Genomic DNA, 15,723 nt, shown 5'->3' with positions numbered 1-15,723 from the left:
TGCCTGATTATTAGTCATAATGAGAAGAGTACCTATTTAGTATATCCATACCATAGGCAGAAATTTTCAATCATACCTGAGAAGTTAATTTGAGAAGGTAAGTCTGAGACTCATTGGATTCTGAACTGTCAGAGCCTCGGCTACTAAAAAAAAAATAACTTTGATATAGCAATTATTTTAATTATTATATTTATAATTATATTTTATATTTACAAGTAACTTATTAATTATATATTATAAATATTAAAACTATTTTGGTGGCATTTTAAAATTTCAACTGTTATTTTTATTAAACTGTTATCTTATTGGAACAGTAGAAATGGTTCTAATTATAAGAATGTTTACAGGGGCACCTGGGTGGCTCAGTTGGTTAAGCGTCTGGCTTCCACTCAGGTCATGATCTCATGGTTCATGAATTTAAGCCCTGCGTCGGGCTCTGTGCTGACAGCTCAGAGCTTGAGCCTGCTTTGGATTCTGTGTCTCCCTCTCTTTCTGCCCCTCCCCCACTCACGCTCTGTCTCTGTCTCTCTCCCTCTCTCCTCTACCTATAGGTGGGATTTTCAGTTGAGACTGATAATTTTATATCCTACAGTTATTATTAAGGGCATAGTAAAACACAAGTTATATTACATCCACTATCTTGACTTACCTAGACTCTAGATCCAATGCAATTTCTTTCAGAGAAGTATCTGAATCCTCAAGGACTTTTTCCAAATTTATATGTTTTTCCATCTCTTCCAATTCTTTCAGGCACTGATAGTACTAGGGGAAAATGATAAATTAATTATAAATTAACTTTATTTCCTAATTAAACTAATTGAATATTTATAGATACCTGGCACAGCAACTATGAGGACATCAAGTACCAAAAACCCCAAACACTGTTGGGATAGTAAAAGAAACACACTGCTATAGGCCCTTAGTTAGATTATGTTATCTGATAAAGTAGAGTTTGAAGCATTACCAAATGGACTTTGCTTACCTTGGTTCGGTCTGGGTCACAATAGTCCAAAAGAGAATCACAAAAATGATACCCCATCGACTCCAAGTCTTTTGTGTTGAAATGAGTACCTCGTTTATTACCTAAAACATCAATAAGTTTAACCACCATTTGTCCTTAACAGGCAGGCTTATGTTCTGTGTTTTCACAGAGTATAAATAAAACCTCTGGTCAGATTCCATCTCCTGTCCTTTGGATTTGCTTCTCCAGGGCAAGTCATTTAACAGCTTATTGCTTTCCTTCATTCCCTCTCCACATCTGGATCAAAGCTGACTTAACACATAGTAGGCTATGTTGTAGGGCTGAAGAATATTTAATAAGAACATATGGAATACTTGGTTATCAGTTATAAACATGCTCATAATCACTTAGAGAAAAACTTGGGTAAATATTTTAATGTTTTCATCATCATAGATACCATTATATCAGTTTCAATGTGCTTTAAAGACCAGAAATACATGTGTGGGTTTCTAGCACTTTCCTTTGAGTCAATAAATTTTCTAAAAACATAACCATTATCTTAATATGGAATATTCTAAGGGTAAACCAAAAGATTTCTTAAATGTAACTACAGAGCACAATTTTAAAAACATTTTTTAAAAATATTTATTTTTGAGGAGAGACAGCCCAAGAGGGGGAGGAACACAGATTCTGAAGCAGGCTCCAGGCTCTGAGCTGTCAGCACAGAGCCTGATGCAGGCAAGGTTTGAACTCACTTGAACTCACGCAGGATCATGACCTGAGCCAAAGTCAGATGCTTAATTGACTGAGCCACCCAGGTGCCCCCCCACACTTTTATTTTTAAAGGAAACAAGTGCTTCCATTAAAATATAAATTGACCCCCCCCAAGGAACCCCCAACAAACCCAGTCTATTTTGACTTGCAGATAGCAAATCCACTAAAGACATGTCTATCCTGATGTTTTAAGTATGAACATTGCTTTTTCTTGCAATCAGGAGTCATCTATAAGGACTCTTTCTTAAAAACATAACAAAAAAAAATAAAAATTAGTTCATGAAATAACCAATTAGGTATGTTATCTATATGCTAAAACTCCCTTTTCTAAACAAAGGGAAAATGATGAGATGGAGATGCATATAGTGGTAGTTTGTTTATTCATCCTGTTTAGAGAATTGATTGGACACCAGCATGTTTCTAAGTAGGAAGAAAGTGCTCACTATCAAACTGTCTCCACTATTAATCTTATGTTAAAAATGACTCTTTGGTTTGAAGCTCTGACAGCCATGAATGAGAACACTTGGTCTTACCCAGAGTAGATCCACAAAAAGTAGCCTCCATGGTGAAGCTGTTCTTGATTCCCATTTTCCACATTACCACCCTTCCTGTTCCCTCTTTGCTCTTCTGAACATTAAACTTGCAAGCTGAGAATGAAAACTAAAAATAAGCAAATAAAAATGAGAAAAATGTGTTTTTCTGAGTACAATGTCTTTCTCAGAACTAGGATTGAAAAGGAGGAAGTAGTGCAAAAGCAGTAATTCTCTCTAAAGTTTCACGGGCTTTTATTTCCTAAGGATGACATATTTACATTTCTGAGAACTACAGATTTGAATGCTGGTAATAAATTTTACTTTTAATCTATATAAAACATATACCTTCAAAACCTATTAATTCTTGATACGGTTGGGATAAGATCTTATACTTTAAAAAAATTATAGGAAAGGGCTTAAATATGTTTAGAAATAAAGATTAATGTAGATTAAAAAAATTTTTTAATGTTTATTTTTGAGAGAGCCAAGAGTGTGAGCAAGGGGAGGGGCAGAGATGGGGGGGTGGGGAGGGGGAGAATCCAAAGCAAGCTCCAGGCTCTGAGCTGTGAGCACAGAGCCCGATGTGGGGCTCAAACCCACAAGTCACGAGACCATGACCTGATCCCAAGTCAGAGGCTCAACTGACTGAACCACCGAAGTGTCCCTGATTAATGTAGATTTTTTGAATAGAATAAGGATGCTTTATTTTCACAAGATCGATTACTGGAAAGCTGTCCTAAAAGACTGTTATATCTATAAAATGTTTTAGTACAAAAAAAAAAGTTTTTGTAATTTTATTTTTTATTTATGATAAAAGTGACTTGTGTTCCATTCTGAGTTAAACACATGTAGAGATCTGTGTAAGCACTACCACAATCAGGATATAGGTCAATTCCATCACCTTTAAAATTCTCCCTTGTATCATTCCTTTACAGTCACAAGTATTTAATTTATTCTGAAGCTACAGTAAATGATACCATTTTCAGTTGTGGTTTCCAAGTGTCTGGTGTGAGTCTATAGAAATGTAACTGGTTTTTGTGGGTGGACCTTGTCATGTAGGACATTGCTGAACTCACTTATTCGAGGACTTTTTTTGTGGACTGCTTCGGATTTTCTATGAAGACAACTGTGTCATCTTTATTACTTGTTCCTTTCCAAAGTGTCTGCCTTTTATTTCTCTCTTGCCTTTCAGCACTTAGAACCTCCAGTATAAGGCTGAATTGAAGGGGTTAAGGCTGGCTATCCCGGCCTTGTTCCCGACCTTATGAGGAAACTAGACTTTTACCATTAAGGTGGAAGGATAAGGCACATTTTTTCCTTCACATTTCAAATTAAACATTCCCCACAGTTGCTTTTTTATGATCAATTGTATAAACCAGGCAAAATAAATAAAAAAGCAGTTTACTAAGATGATCTATTCTGCAGTCTCACATGAGCAACATGTAATAAAAGTTAAAAATCTTAAATGGGGGGTGCCTGGGTGGCTCAGTAGGTTAAACGGCCGACTTTGACTCAGATCATGATCTCGTGGTCCGTGAGTTTGAGCCCCATGTCGGGCTCTGTGCTGACAACTCACAGCCTGGAGCCTGTTTCAGATTCTGTGTCTCCCTCTCTCTGACCCTCCCCATTCATGCTGTCTCTGTCTCAAAAATAAATAAAGGTTAAAAAAGAAAAAAATCTTAAAAAAAAATCTTAAATGGTACTTACTTTATCTGGACAATTTTTGCTCAGCATAAGTGGAAAGATTTGTTGTTGTAAGTATAATGCTTTACATCTCTCACTACCGTCACAACCATACATGAAGATGTTCTCTTTCCTACTATGGCCATGAAGGTCACAATATAAAATAACCTCTCGTTTCTCCATTAATCTACCAAGGAAAAAAAAGAACGAAGTTACTAAATTTCACCTCTGCATTTTTCTTCTCTGGGTGGAACTATGGATTTACAAGTCTAATATCCAAATAAACAGAATTTCTTATATCCTTGCTTTCGACTTCTTTCTCTTATCCATACTGCACATTATTGGCAATTTTAAAACATCTCTAATAATTTCCTATTAACTATATACATATATAAAATGTGAATGTTTACCTTCTATTATAAGGATAAAATTTACCTTCCACCCAAGACTCTCCAACAGGATCCCTCTGCTTTATTATTCTGGTTTTCCCTTGCATACAGAAAACAGCTCACTCCTAGCTTTGCCCATTAGCTTTCACAGAGATTCTTTCTGACTAGAACGTCTTCTTTCTTCATCTCTGTATGTGCAAATACTGCCCCTCAAGGCTGACTTCATGTCTCACTTCCTAATTAGTCAGGGTCATAGATTTTTCTTTTTTTTGAATTCCTGTAGCACATAATATTGGTACCATTTACTTGACACTTGCCTTGGAAATTTTTTATATTTTTGATATATTAATCTCCTTATGGGTAAGAAATGCTTCAAATCATCTAGAACAGTGCTATGTACACAAGTACCCAAATATTTGTTAAAAACTGAGTACCAGACAACTTGGTGCTGAAGCCAATTATTATACAACCCTTGATTAAAATGGTAAATATCTGGGGCGCCTGGGTGGTTCAGTTGGTTGAGCGTCTGACTTCAGCTCAGGTCATGATCTCGCAGTCCATGAGTTCGAGCCCCGCATCGGGCTCTGTGCTGACAGCTCAGAGCCTGGAGCCTGCTTCAGATTCTGTGTCTCCCTCTCTCTCTGCCCCTCTCTTGCTCATGCTCTGTCTCTCTCTGTCTCAAAAATAAATACAAACATTAAAAAAAATTTAAAAAAATGGTAAATATCATTTTGAGAAAAATGGCACTAAAGTTTGAATTTTTTTTCTGGTAAATTTTTAACAAATGAATTACTACACATTTCTTAGGAGCACAATCCTTGGCTTGTAAAACTTGCCATTCAATGAGTATTAAAGCTATAAAAAAATAGCCTCCTCCAAACTGATGAAAATAACTAATGAAGAGGCATTAAAATGGTTAAAAAAAAAGTGGTGTTAAGATCGTAGGATGATGGGCATTTTTTGCCTCCTCTCCCCCATATTTCTAAACTTTATATAGTGTTCTATCACTTAAATAACCAAAATCACATATACTATTATATCTGGAAGGGTAAGTACCAAAATGTTAGTAATGAATGGTACTTATAGTAATATGAAATATATTACTTTTATAACAAAAATATTAAAACCTAAAATCAAAACATAGCTTACATTAGCAACAATACTCCTTTAAACTATAGTGAAATCCCAAAGTAAAGTCTGTTACATGTATTAATTGGTTGCCCTTTTCTCATTTGGTGCCCAATAAATTCTAATGGAAAATGGAAGACTGACAGAAAGCCACTAAATGATCATTACAAGTTTTTAGATAACGAAGTAGATTATAAAACAAGAATATCAAGTTAGGGCCTTAAATATGAAATACACTAAACATTTTGAAATAAACATTTTCCCAGTTTCAATGACCTTTCAGTTTCTTATATGTAAGTTAAAACAAACTTCTAACTAATTCTTAAAGATATGTCATTACTTCTGAAGGGTCTCTCTAAATTTTACATGAATTTAAATCACTTGAGAAACATCTTGGATCTTTTTTCTTACCCACAGGTTAAGATATTCTAAGTAACGTATACTAAGTAACCTATACTAAAACTACTTTCTCTTATTCTCATATTCTTTAACTATACTCAATCTTAGATATATTTATAGCTGCTTGCCTTCCCACACATATGTGACTTCTTATTCTACTTACCTGCCTATGATCAATTGCATTGAGGTAGTTTTCCTTCTTGGAAGTCTTTCTGAAACTTACTGAGTAGATTCCTGCCTTAACCTTCTTACAAGGCAACCTGAGAAGAACTAAGACATTTAAAGTATTTTCTACAGAGACAAGCCAAAGGGCCTTGGCCTATAATCCATCTTGTGTTGGACCAGGGACCCTTTATGTCAAAGAGCACTAAGCAGATACTACAGATACTCTAATCAGCATCCATTCTTATGATTTTTTAAAAAAATTCTAGAATAATTTTAGATTACTCAAAATTTGCAAAAATAGTGTTTCCATGTACTCCTCACCCAGTTTCCCCCGTTAACAAATTACTTAACCATGGTACAGTGTTCAAAATGAAGAAACCAACATTGGTATATGACTAGTAACTACACTCCCAACCTTATTTGGATTTCACTGGTTTTGCTACGAATGTCTTTTCTGTCCCAGAATCCAATCAGGGTCATCACATTACTTAGCTCTCTTTTTATTGTTTGTTATCCCCAGGGGAAAAAGGACGTCATAGGTTATTATTTTTTTAATCACTTAATATTTCTCAGATAACTGCAGGGAATCCTGGAGACCACATCTGTGAGGGGTATGAAAACAGAGTTTTGAGTCCTTTTGGTGGGGATCTGCACCTTAGTCCCTTTGTGCCTAAGCAGATAAAAGGATTAACACGGAAGTGAAAGTTGATGCTGAACTGAGATAACTGGGGCCATCCTAAGCCTGTCAGCAGCTCTGATGGACTGGAGGTACCCTTGACATCCTCAGCCTTGAAACAGGGTTCTTGTACCTGCACTAGGGGCCCTAGCAAAGTGGGATAAGGATATAAACAGTCTCTGTAATGTACTTATTATTGTAAATATTTGAATAATCCTAAATAGTTTACCAAGAGTTTTTACATCTATATCTGATTCATTATCAATTTTTTCTTTTTATATTTGAGCTAACACTGAAAACACTTAGATCTTTCAATGTTCTGTATTTTATTCTGGGTACTTTTTATAATTTTTTTAAATGTTTAATTGAGCATGAACAGGGGAGGGGCAGAGAGGGAGACACAGAATCTGAAGCAGGCTCCAGGCTGTCAGCACAAAGCCCCATGCGTGGCTTGAACTCACAGACCGTGAGATCATGACCCGAGCCGAAGTCAGATGCTTAACCGACTGAGCCACCCAGGTTCCCCATCTGGGCACTTTTTAAATAACACTCATTTAATCCTCCTGCCTATGAAGTAAGTATTATTATTACCACATCTATATACTTTATAGATGAGAAAACCAAGCTTTAGATTTGTTTTTAAATTGCTCAAGGCCACACAGCAAATGGCATACCAGGATTCCAATCTGATATTGTAACTCCACTCCACACTCTTAACCAAAAAAGTCAAGAGGCTTTAGACTTGGAATGGGGTTCTCTGACTCCAGTAAATCTTTCTGCTCTAGCACATGCCTATTCTTGATTGTTATTAACTGAATCTATTAAAGAATTCACCCATTCAACAAAAATTTAAATATTATGTGCTTTGCTGCTCTGGATTCTTTGGAAAATTTAAAGCTGTTCATTTCTTTTCCGGGGAAATAAACACTATTATTCATCAAAATTGCAATAACTATGCAACCTGATAGTCAAAAGAGTACACTTATCATGATGAGCACTGAGTAATGTATAGAACTGTTGAACGACTATATTATACACCTAAACTAATATAATATTGTATGTTAACTATACTAGAGTTAAAATACTTAATAAAAAAAAGGCTCATCAAAGAGCAATGTATGATCAATATAGCGCCAGGAGGCCCTATGACATATAACTAATTTTCACATGTAAGAGATTCAAGCATCCCGAAGTAAACATCAGTGCTACCTTTAGCAAGAAACCAGATTTGGGATATGCAAATTTAACTATTAGTTTCACAAAGCCACTAAAATGTTCTAGAAATTTATTCATTATTTAAGAAAAGGATAGTGAATTCAGTGGCATAATGCCAGAAAGAAGAGTGGAAAGAGTGGAGAAAAAATTAAGTAGCTATAGTTAAACAATTAGTTAAACTATCTTAAGAAGCTAGGGTAAAATGAATGGGATTGTGGTAACCAAATTCTCACTTCCAAGTTTACTAAATAAGCAGAGAGGTAATTTGAGGCTTATCTTACCTACGGATCATGTTCCGGGTATACCAAACAGAAGGAAATGATTCCTTTAGGACAGATGTATAGTTACGGTTTAAATCTTGTCCAGTTAAGGAACAACGATAATTTCCCACTATCACACCATCTGGATTCAGCATAGGTACCACCTTGAAGATGAAAGTGTCCCGAAGCAACTGTGCATCACTTGAGTCTCCTAAAATATAATCTAGGAAGCCTTTCATGATCCAAGAGCTGTTGGTTTCCCCTGGATGTACCCTTGCAGTCAAAATCACAGCCTTTCGCTTTCTTGAGTCAGCATTCTTCAAAGGAGTAGTGATCGTTAAAACATACACCATGTTTCTAGCAATTGTGTGGCACAGGACACGTATTTTACAAAACTTTGACCGTACCGAGTCATTATTGATACTAGACAAGTATTCTTGCAGGTTGGTGTAAGTATATGGATAGCAGTGAGCAAAGTAGCAGGTATCTTTGTTGTGTGGAAATTGAAATGTCCATGTAAGAGAGAAATAATGGCGCCCCTCTTGTCCCTGGTTGTTCCTATAATATTTGATTTGGTCTCCTATTCTCTGCCAGCCAATATTATGAGCCTTGGCCTCTTTTTCAGAGTAAAACAATGGGCGCATACCCCGATTGTAAAGACTAGCAGGCTTAGTGAAATTGATTATAGTGAATCTGTAGACAATTCCTGCTTGAGTATTAGTGACTTGGAAATAGTACCACTGGGTGTGTTTATTTGTGAAGAGGTCAGGGCGCACAGTCAACTGGTATTCATATTCTGCCCTAATACATAAAAAGGAAAAAGAAACATGTAAAAATGACATTCAAATTTAAATTACATAAGGAAAATTATTTTACTTTTACCTATTCACTGAGAGCCTTTTTTCCTGAAACTATTTAGGCAGCATCCAACAGCAAGTAATTGTAAAAGATAAAAGTTTTGAAATGTTCTTACTGGATATGAAATTGCTTCTGTGCTAATTCTCTAAAGCCTTTTTATTTCTTTGTAATTCAAGAGAGCACATTAAAATGGGCATTTGATAAAAAAAATTCTGTATTTTACCCCGATTACATTTCCTATAAAAGAAATGATTAAAGAGCTCTTAAAACTTAAAGTCCACTGTTTCTTTTTTTTTTTTTTACTTCAGATATATATTCCTTTTTCTATTAGATTCAAACTCTAGAGATCTGAAATACTATCATTGAGAAAAGTTTAAAACATATAAATTAATACAACCACATACATTAAAAAATTTGAAAACTCTTTAAGGACTGTTTTTGGTAACTATTTGCATCCCTCGTACTTAATCACTAAGGATACTTAAATAAAGGTAAAAATAATTTTACTGGCACATTTGTTTTACACACACACACACACACACACACACACACACACACACACACACAATCTTGCTGGGTTATTTGTGACTTTTCTTTGCCAAGTAACCTTCTCTTCTATCAGGACTATGTACTTACTGTGTATGTGTATGTGTTATAGTGATTGAGAAATAGGTGAAATAAAGGATGCAAAACCAGAGCTGGTGAATCTAGGTCATGGGTGTATGATGGTTAATAGAGAACTGTATTATTCTCTGTATTTAAATATTTTCATAGTAAAAATTCCTTTAAAGAATGCTCTTGGATAGCATGCATGTTCCCAAACATATTTTATAGAACACTCATCTCAAACACTATTCCAGTAAAAAATTTGAGAAGCAGTGTGAGTGTATGTGTGTGTGTGTGTCTGTCTGACAGTTCATACTGGCATATTAAAAATGTACACTACAGAAATCTGCTTAAGTTCATAGTATTTGAATCCAGAATTTGAACCTTTCATACCCCCTTCACAATCTCTAATTGGCATCTATACTTCAAGGAATTACAGTTCATTAATGAATACTAAAACTTTAATGTACCTAATACAGAAAATAATAAATAGTTGAAGGTCCAGCTCCTCAAATAAAAATAATTAAAACCTACACTTTGACTACCTTCTGTAGATTTCCACTCTCAAACCTTGCTTCAAACATCAAAGTATTGTCATAGTTATCCACAGGTTGCTTCAGGGGTGTTCGGTTGCCCCCTACTCGGGAATACACAAAACAGGGCTCCTTGTAAGCTGATGACAGAAGAAGACCATAAAGGTATCAAGCCATGTCTAAAGTACACAGATTATTCTGCACAGAGTTTGGAGCCACAGTATAACTGAAGTGTCACTAAGGATTTAAAATTTTAAAGTAATTTGACACTAACATACAGATTTGTTGAAGTCTAAGAATTTTCAGACTAGAAAAGCAATGCCTAAAATAAATTCATGTATTTGTCACATTAAAAGTATTTATTCTACTTCTAATTTTTATGAAGTAATTGGCCCTGAACTTTCCCATTCACTATAAATAACTATAAAGCTGGATAAAAAAATATGAGCTGTTTCCATATATTTGGATAACACACAGACTAGAACTATAATAATAGTTGAAAGAAGATAAATACATGAAGTATGCCCATGTTTAACCCTGGCTTTCTTCCTGGGAATACTTTCTGACTACATCCTAAGAAGGTGGCACTTAAGAATACTCTAACAGTCTTGCTGAGCTGAGGAGGCAAGACAGTTGCTTGGGGCTACGGAAATTTATGAGACAGGACACCAGAGAGATGAAAGCTACATAGATGGAGGGCCTCAAAAGTCTACATGGTGGTTCCCTGGTGGTTCCCTTCATGGCTGAGGGCCTGGCTGTATAAGCACAAGATAAGACTGAGTAAGATAGGAAACTTTTACTGTGGCGCTGAGATATGCAATTCTAGAATACACTGTAATTCTAACCTATCCGGAATGGAAAGACTTTATGGAGCATCTCAAGCATTCTTTCATGATTCAAGAAAGGGAGCATACTAGGCATATGTACCACATCCAAGGGTAAAGACCAAGACCTAGGACTAACTGAAGGACTAAGACAAAATAAAAATTTTGCCCTTACAAAAGTCTGCCCTTATAAAAAAGTAAAACCAAGCCTGAAAGAAGCAAAATGATATGCCAGCAATTTAGCTGCCTACCAGAACAAACTGTGGCCTAATTTTTAAAAAGAACATAATACAGATTTCTAAAACATATTTTCACAACGTCCTGCATATGATTAGGAAAAAATATGAAACATGAAGAAAAGCAGGAAAAATGTGATCCATGGTCACACACACACACACACACACACAAATTTTCAACAAACCCCAAGATAACTGAGATGTTGGGATTAACAGATGACTCTGAATATATATCTAAAGACTTATAGGAAAAGATAGAGATAATGAACAAACAGATCAAGTAATCTCAAAAAAACCCTGAAAAACTACAAAAAAAGAACCAAATGAAAAGGCTAGAAATAAAAATTACAATAACCGAAGTTAATGATTTATTAGATGGGTTTAAGAAAGATGTTTTGTTATTAGCATACTATTGTAAATCAGATATGAGATTTTACATTGCTAGAGTTCTCAAAGTACAAATATCGATCTTGACTGTTAAGAACACTTTTCCTGAGGCTTAAGAAAAATTGAATACTGAAAAAGAAAGATGCAGTAAATTTAAAAACAGATAAATACAATTATCCAGACTCAAGGACAGAGAAGAAAAAAAAAAAAGATCCAGTGACATGTGGAACATAGCTAGAAATCCAACATATGTGTAATTGGCATTCCAAAGGACAGAAGAGAAAGAATACAGAAAAAATATGTGAATAAATAATGGCTGAAAAGTTGTCAAATTTGAAAAAAAAAATCCAACTCTATTAACCTATGGATCAAAGAAGTCCAGCAAACTTCAAGCAGGTATCCAAATATAATGGTATCCAAATCTAGGCAGATCATAGTCAAATTGCTGAAAACAGCCAGAGAGAAAAAGACACACTATATATATGTAGGGAACAATGATAAAAATTATGGCTAACTTTTTATTTGAGACAAAAGATGTCACAAGACAATGGAACATTTTAAAGAAGAAATTTTTAGAAGAAAAAAAACCATGAACCCAGAATTCTATGCACCTTGTTTGGAGATTTCTCTTTCCTATAGCTACAGATCTGAAAACTATTTTGTCCTCTTACTCTTTCAGGCCTAGGACACACAATAATTTTGCTCTCTTGACAGTTTTATGTTGCTTTACCATCCCTTGTGAGTCTCTCTTAAGTCTGTCCACACTTTGGTAAGTTATACTTTCATTAAACTTTCTTAAATTACTCCCAGTATGCTATTCAGTTCCTGACAAGACCCTGATTGACTCACCTCAACTATTTTAATATTTTATCAGATCACATTTAAGTTATGTGTGGAAGTTCTAAGGCAGGTTAGCCATGTAAATATTTGAAATTAAAAAAAATCAGAGATGCTTGTCTTTACTCTGGTTCTTAAAAAATATGTGAGTATATGATTTATAGAATTGTTTACTGTATAGGAAACAATCCTTGTACATTTTTGTTTTGCCAGCCCTTTAAATAAAATACATATGCTTCCTGAAGTTATCTCTAATATATGCTCTAAGATATAGAACTTGGATGGTGAAACTGTGCAGGAATCCCATATTTCCTTACATGGTGCTTTAGGAGCAACACAGTTTGGCATATACACTGAGACATCTATGTTTTGTTATTAGCATACTATTGTAAAGCAGATACGAGATTTTGCATGAATAGAGTTCTCAAAGTACAAATATTGATCTTGACTGTTCAGAACACTTTTCCTGAGGTATAATCTTAGATGTTATTTGCAGTGTGGGGTATTTTCCCCCTTTTAAAGATGCAACCTCAAGAAATGCATCAAACTGGCATAAAATGAAAATAAAGTCATCTGAAAGATTTCACAAACATGAGCTATCAACAGAGAGGCAACAATAGTTGCAGAATACTCTACTGGATTTCTCTTTGAAAGGTGATGTGAACATAATTCCTTTTAAATATAACTCTCATTCTAGTGGGCATTGTTTTTTTTTTTTTAAAGCAACTTTGCATAAACTGCAGTACACCTTCAAGAATATAATTAGCACTAAATCCACACTTGAATCAATCTGTAACCAAACATCTTGATGGTGACAGAGACTTCATGGTATTCTGCAGTTTCCATTATAAACAGCAAAACAAATATAATTAAGAGATGAATATAGATACCAAATTATATTTTATAGCAACATGTTTTATTATGTACCCACCATCTTCAGCTAGATAAACTACAGTATCTTCCTTGTAGTTTGGATAAAGAGGTTCTATCTCTAGACCTGTTGGGATGTACACTGGCTCAGGATAAGAAGGAGTCCAATCTGGGGGAAAAAAAAGAGAAAACATTATTTGAATATTACTTCAAAATAAAACAGGAAATGTTTTTAAACTTTATTTACTTTGAAAGAGTGAGTGAGAAGGGGAGAGGCAGAGAGAGAGAGGAAAAGAGAGAGAATTCCAAGCTGATAGTGCAGAGCCTGATGTGGGGCTCGAACTCACGGACTGTGAGATCACGACCCGAGCCAAAAACAAGTGTCAGATGCTTAACCCACTGGGCCACCCAGATGCCCCAATAAAATAGGAAATTTTTACCATATATTTTCAAATTATTCATTGGTATTTTTACTCTAAAATTTAGTGTTTTATGTAGGGCTAGATTTTACCAACGGTTCATTGGAAGTGATAATGAACACTGCCACACTGTAACAAAACCCATAACATTTCATTTGTACTTTGTTCTAAATTATTAAAGTGAGTAGCTCGTGATTATTTTGTGTCATTAAGGATTTCATACTGAAGATCCCATTTTCTTGAGCATTTGATGACTTTTTGACCCACTTCTGGGAATCCTGCTCCACCTTTTGTTTTCCCTTACCCTGCCTCTTTAGCCTCCTGCTTGACAATGGTTGTCCTCTAAGCTTATACATGTTCAGATTTCTTCTATCTTCTCAAAGGAAGGCTATCCCCGAACCCCCATTTTCTTCTTTAGCTATACCAGCTTTCCTTCTCTTATTTTTAGACCAAATTTCTTAAAAGTTGTCTAGACCATGCTGTAATAAATGACTTATTTTTGATCAAACTTTTGAATACGACCTATTTGACTGAAAAAAGTACTTCACAGCCCAGCTGCCCTAGTAGTTCCCACTTTTTAGCGGAACAGAATTTGGATGATGCATTCTCCTCCCTTCCTTTTATCTTTAGCTGATATGTGTCAGACATGCATGGCTGTGGAAATATGTATGCTCCAACAGAGGGAGCCATACTCTATGATCCCAAATATATTCATTAGAATAATTTTTTAAAATGTGGTGATGAGAAATAAGTATTACTTGACGTTTTAAGGATTGTGTACAACTGCTTTAGCAATAGAAGTGTATTTGACATGAATATGGATCAAGTCTAGCTACAGAAAAAGAATAGAACAGAATATTGATGCAAATATGCATGAATACACATAGTAGCATTAACATATAATGAAATAAACTGATAATAAGTCATAAAGAAAATTATAACTAAAGAGTGAGCCTCTCATTATTTGAAAGCCTTAACACAAATCAAATTTATTTATTTTTTTTAAATTTATTTATTTATTTTTTTAACGTTTATTTATTTTTGAGACAGAGAGAGACAGAGCATGAACGGGGGAGGGTCAGAGAGAGAGGGAGACACAGAACCGGAAGCAGGCTCCAGGCTCTGAGCTATCTGCCCAGAGCCCGACGCGGGGCTCGAACTCATGGACCGCGAGATCGTGACCTGAGCTGAAGTCGGACGCTTAACCGACTGAGCCACCCAGGCGCCCCAACACAAATCAAATTTAATCATGAACTACTAACATAGCATTGATTCTGACAATTTTGGGGATTTCAACTATTTACCTTTGTGCATGTTTATTGTCAAAAGCTGCATGATTTCTTTAATTCTTAATTAAAGAAACAGAGATTTCATTAATCTGTTTATACTCTTCTTTAACTATTTACTACTAAATAGTCCTATCTGTAAAGAAGTATGAAACTTTACCACTGGAATTGGATAAAGAACTTATACAATAGGAACAAGTTTGCAGCTTATCAAAGTACCCTTATTGAGAACCATATTTTGAGAATCGGTCTAACCCACTTCAATCTAGCTTTTGCTCTACTCCATGAAAACTGTTTGCATCGTATTTGACAGACTGTTGGATGGATGAATGGATAGTTGAACAACTCCGATGGGATCTTATGGGATCCCTTAAATTCAAATAATGTAATACTGACTTATTGCCATAAATGCTTTCTATCTGACAATACCTTCCCTGCAGAGAAGCTTGTTTGGAGCTAAAATTGTTTAAGCAGAGATATGGGCTGGGAATGGAAGTATTTCCAGATTTTTTGAGAAGTAATCCATTAAAGAATTTCACCTGTGAGGGACTTAAACATCAAATGGATTCCTGATATAGACACTTCTTTACTGCTATCTAGTGGTAACTTTTGCAGGTGTCATTAAGTCAAATAGCCAGGCAAGTTCTATACCCTTTTAGAATCTTCCTATTATCAGAATCTCCT

The 15,723-nt window shown here is 35.2% G+C and overlaps 1 protein-coding gene across 13 annotated transcripts in view; it reads right to left on the bottom strand.

The window, feature by feature from the left end:
* AGBL3 (AGBL carboxypeptidase 3) overlaps window positions 1-15,723 on the bottom strand; it is a 72,886-nt gene that overhangs the window by 39,357 nt on the left and 17,806 nt on the right. For 11 of the 13 annotated variants that reach the window (XM_019825843.3, XM_045052779.1, XM_045052780.1 and 8 more), the window contains 8 exons: window positions 13,396-13,503; window positions 10,182-10,320; window positions 8,205-8,984; window positions 3,976-4,138; window positions 2,269-2,395; window positions 983-1,083; window positions 650-762; window positions 77-143 (listed from right to left, as the gene is read on the bottom strand). In XM_019825843.3, the coding sequence (XP_019681402.2) occupies window positions 77-143; window positions 650-762; window positions 983-1,083; window positions 2,269-2,395; window positions 3,976-4,138; window positions 8,205-8,984; window positions 10,182-10,320; window positions 13,396-13,503 (1,598 nt within the window). The remainder of the gene's footprint in view (window positions 1-76; window positions 144-649; window positions 763-982; window positions 1,084-2,268; window positions 2,396-3,975; window positions 4,139-8,204; window positions 8,985-10,181; window positions 10,321-13,395; window positions 13,504-15,723) is intronic. The other 2 variants (XM_019825836.3, XM_019825840.3) reach the window with 1 other exon arrangement.

The sequence above is a fragment of the Felis catus genome, chromosome A2, assembly GCF_018350175.1.
Source record: "Felis catus isolate Fca126 chromosome A2, F.catus_Fca126_mat1.0, whole genome shotgun sequence".
Classification (NCBI taxonomy): domain Eukaryota; kingdom Metazoa; phylum Chordata; class Mammalia; order Carnivora; family Felidae; genus Felis; species Felis catus.
The sequence above is the reverse complement of the archived record's forward strand: the minus strand, read 5'-3'. Positions and strand labels throughout refer to the sequence as shown.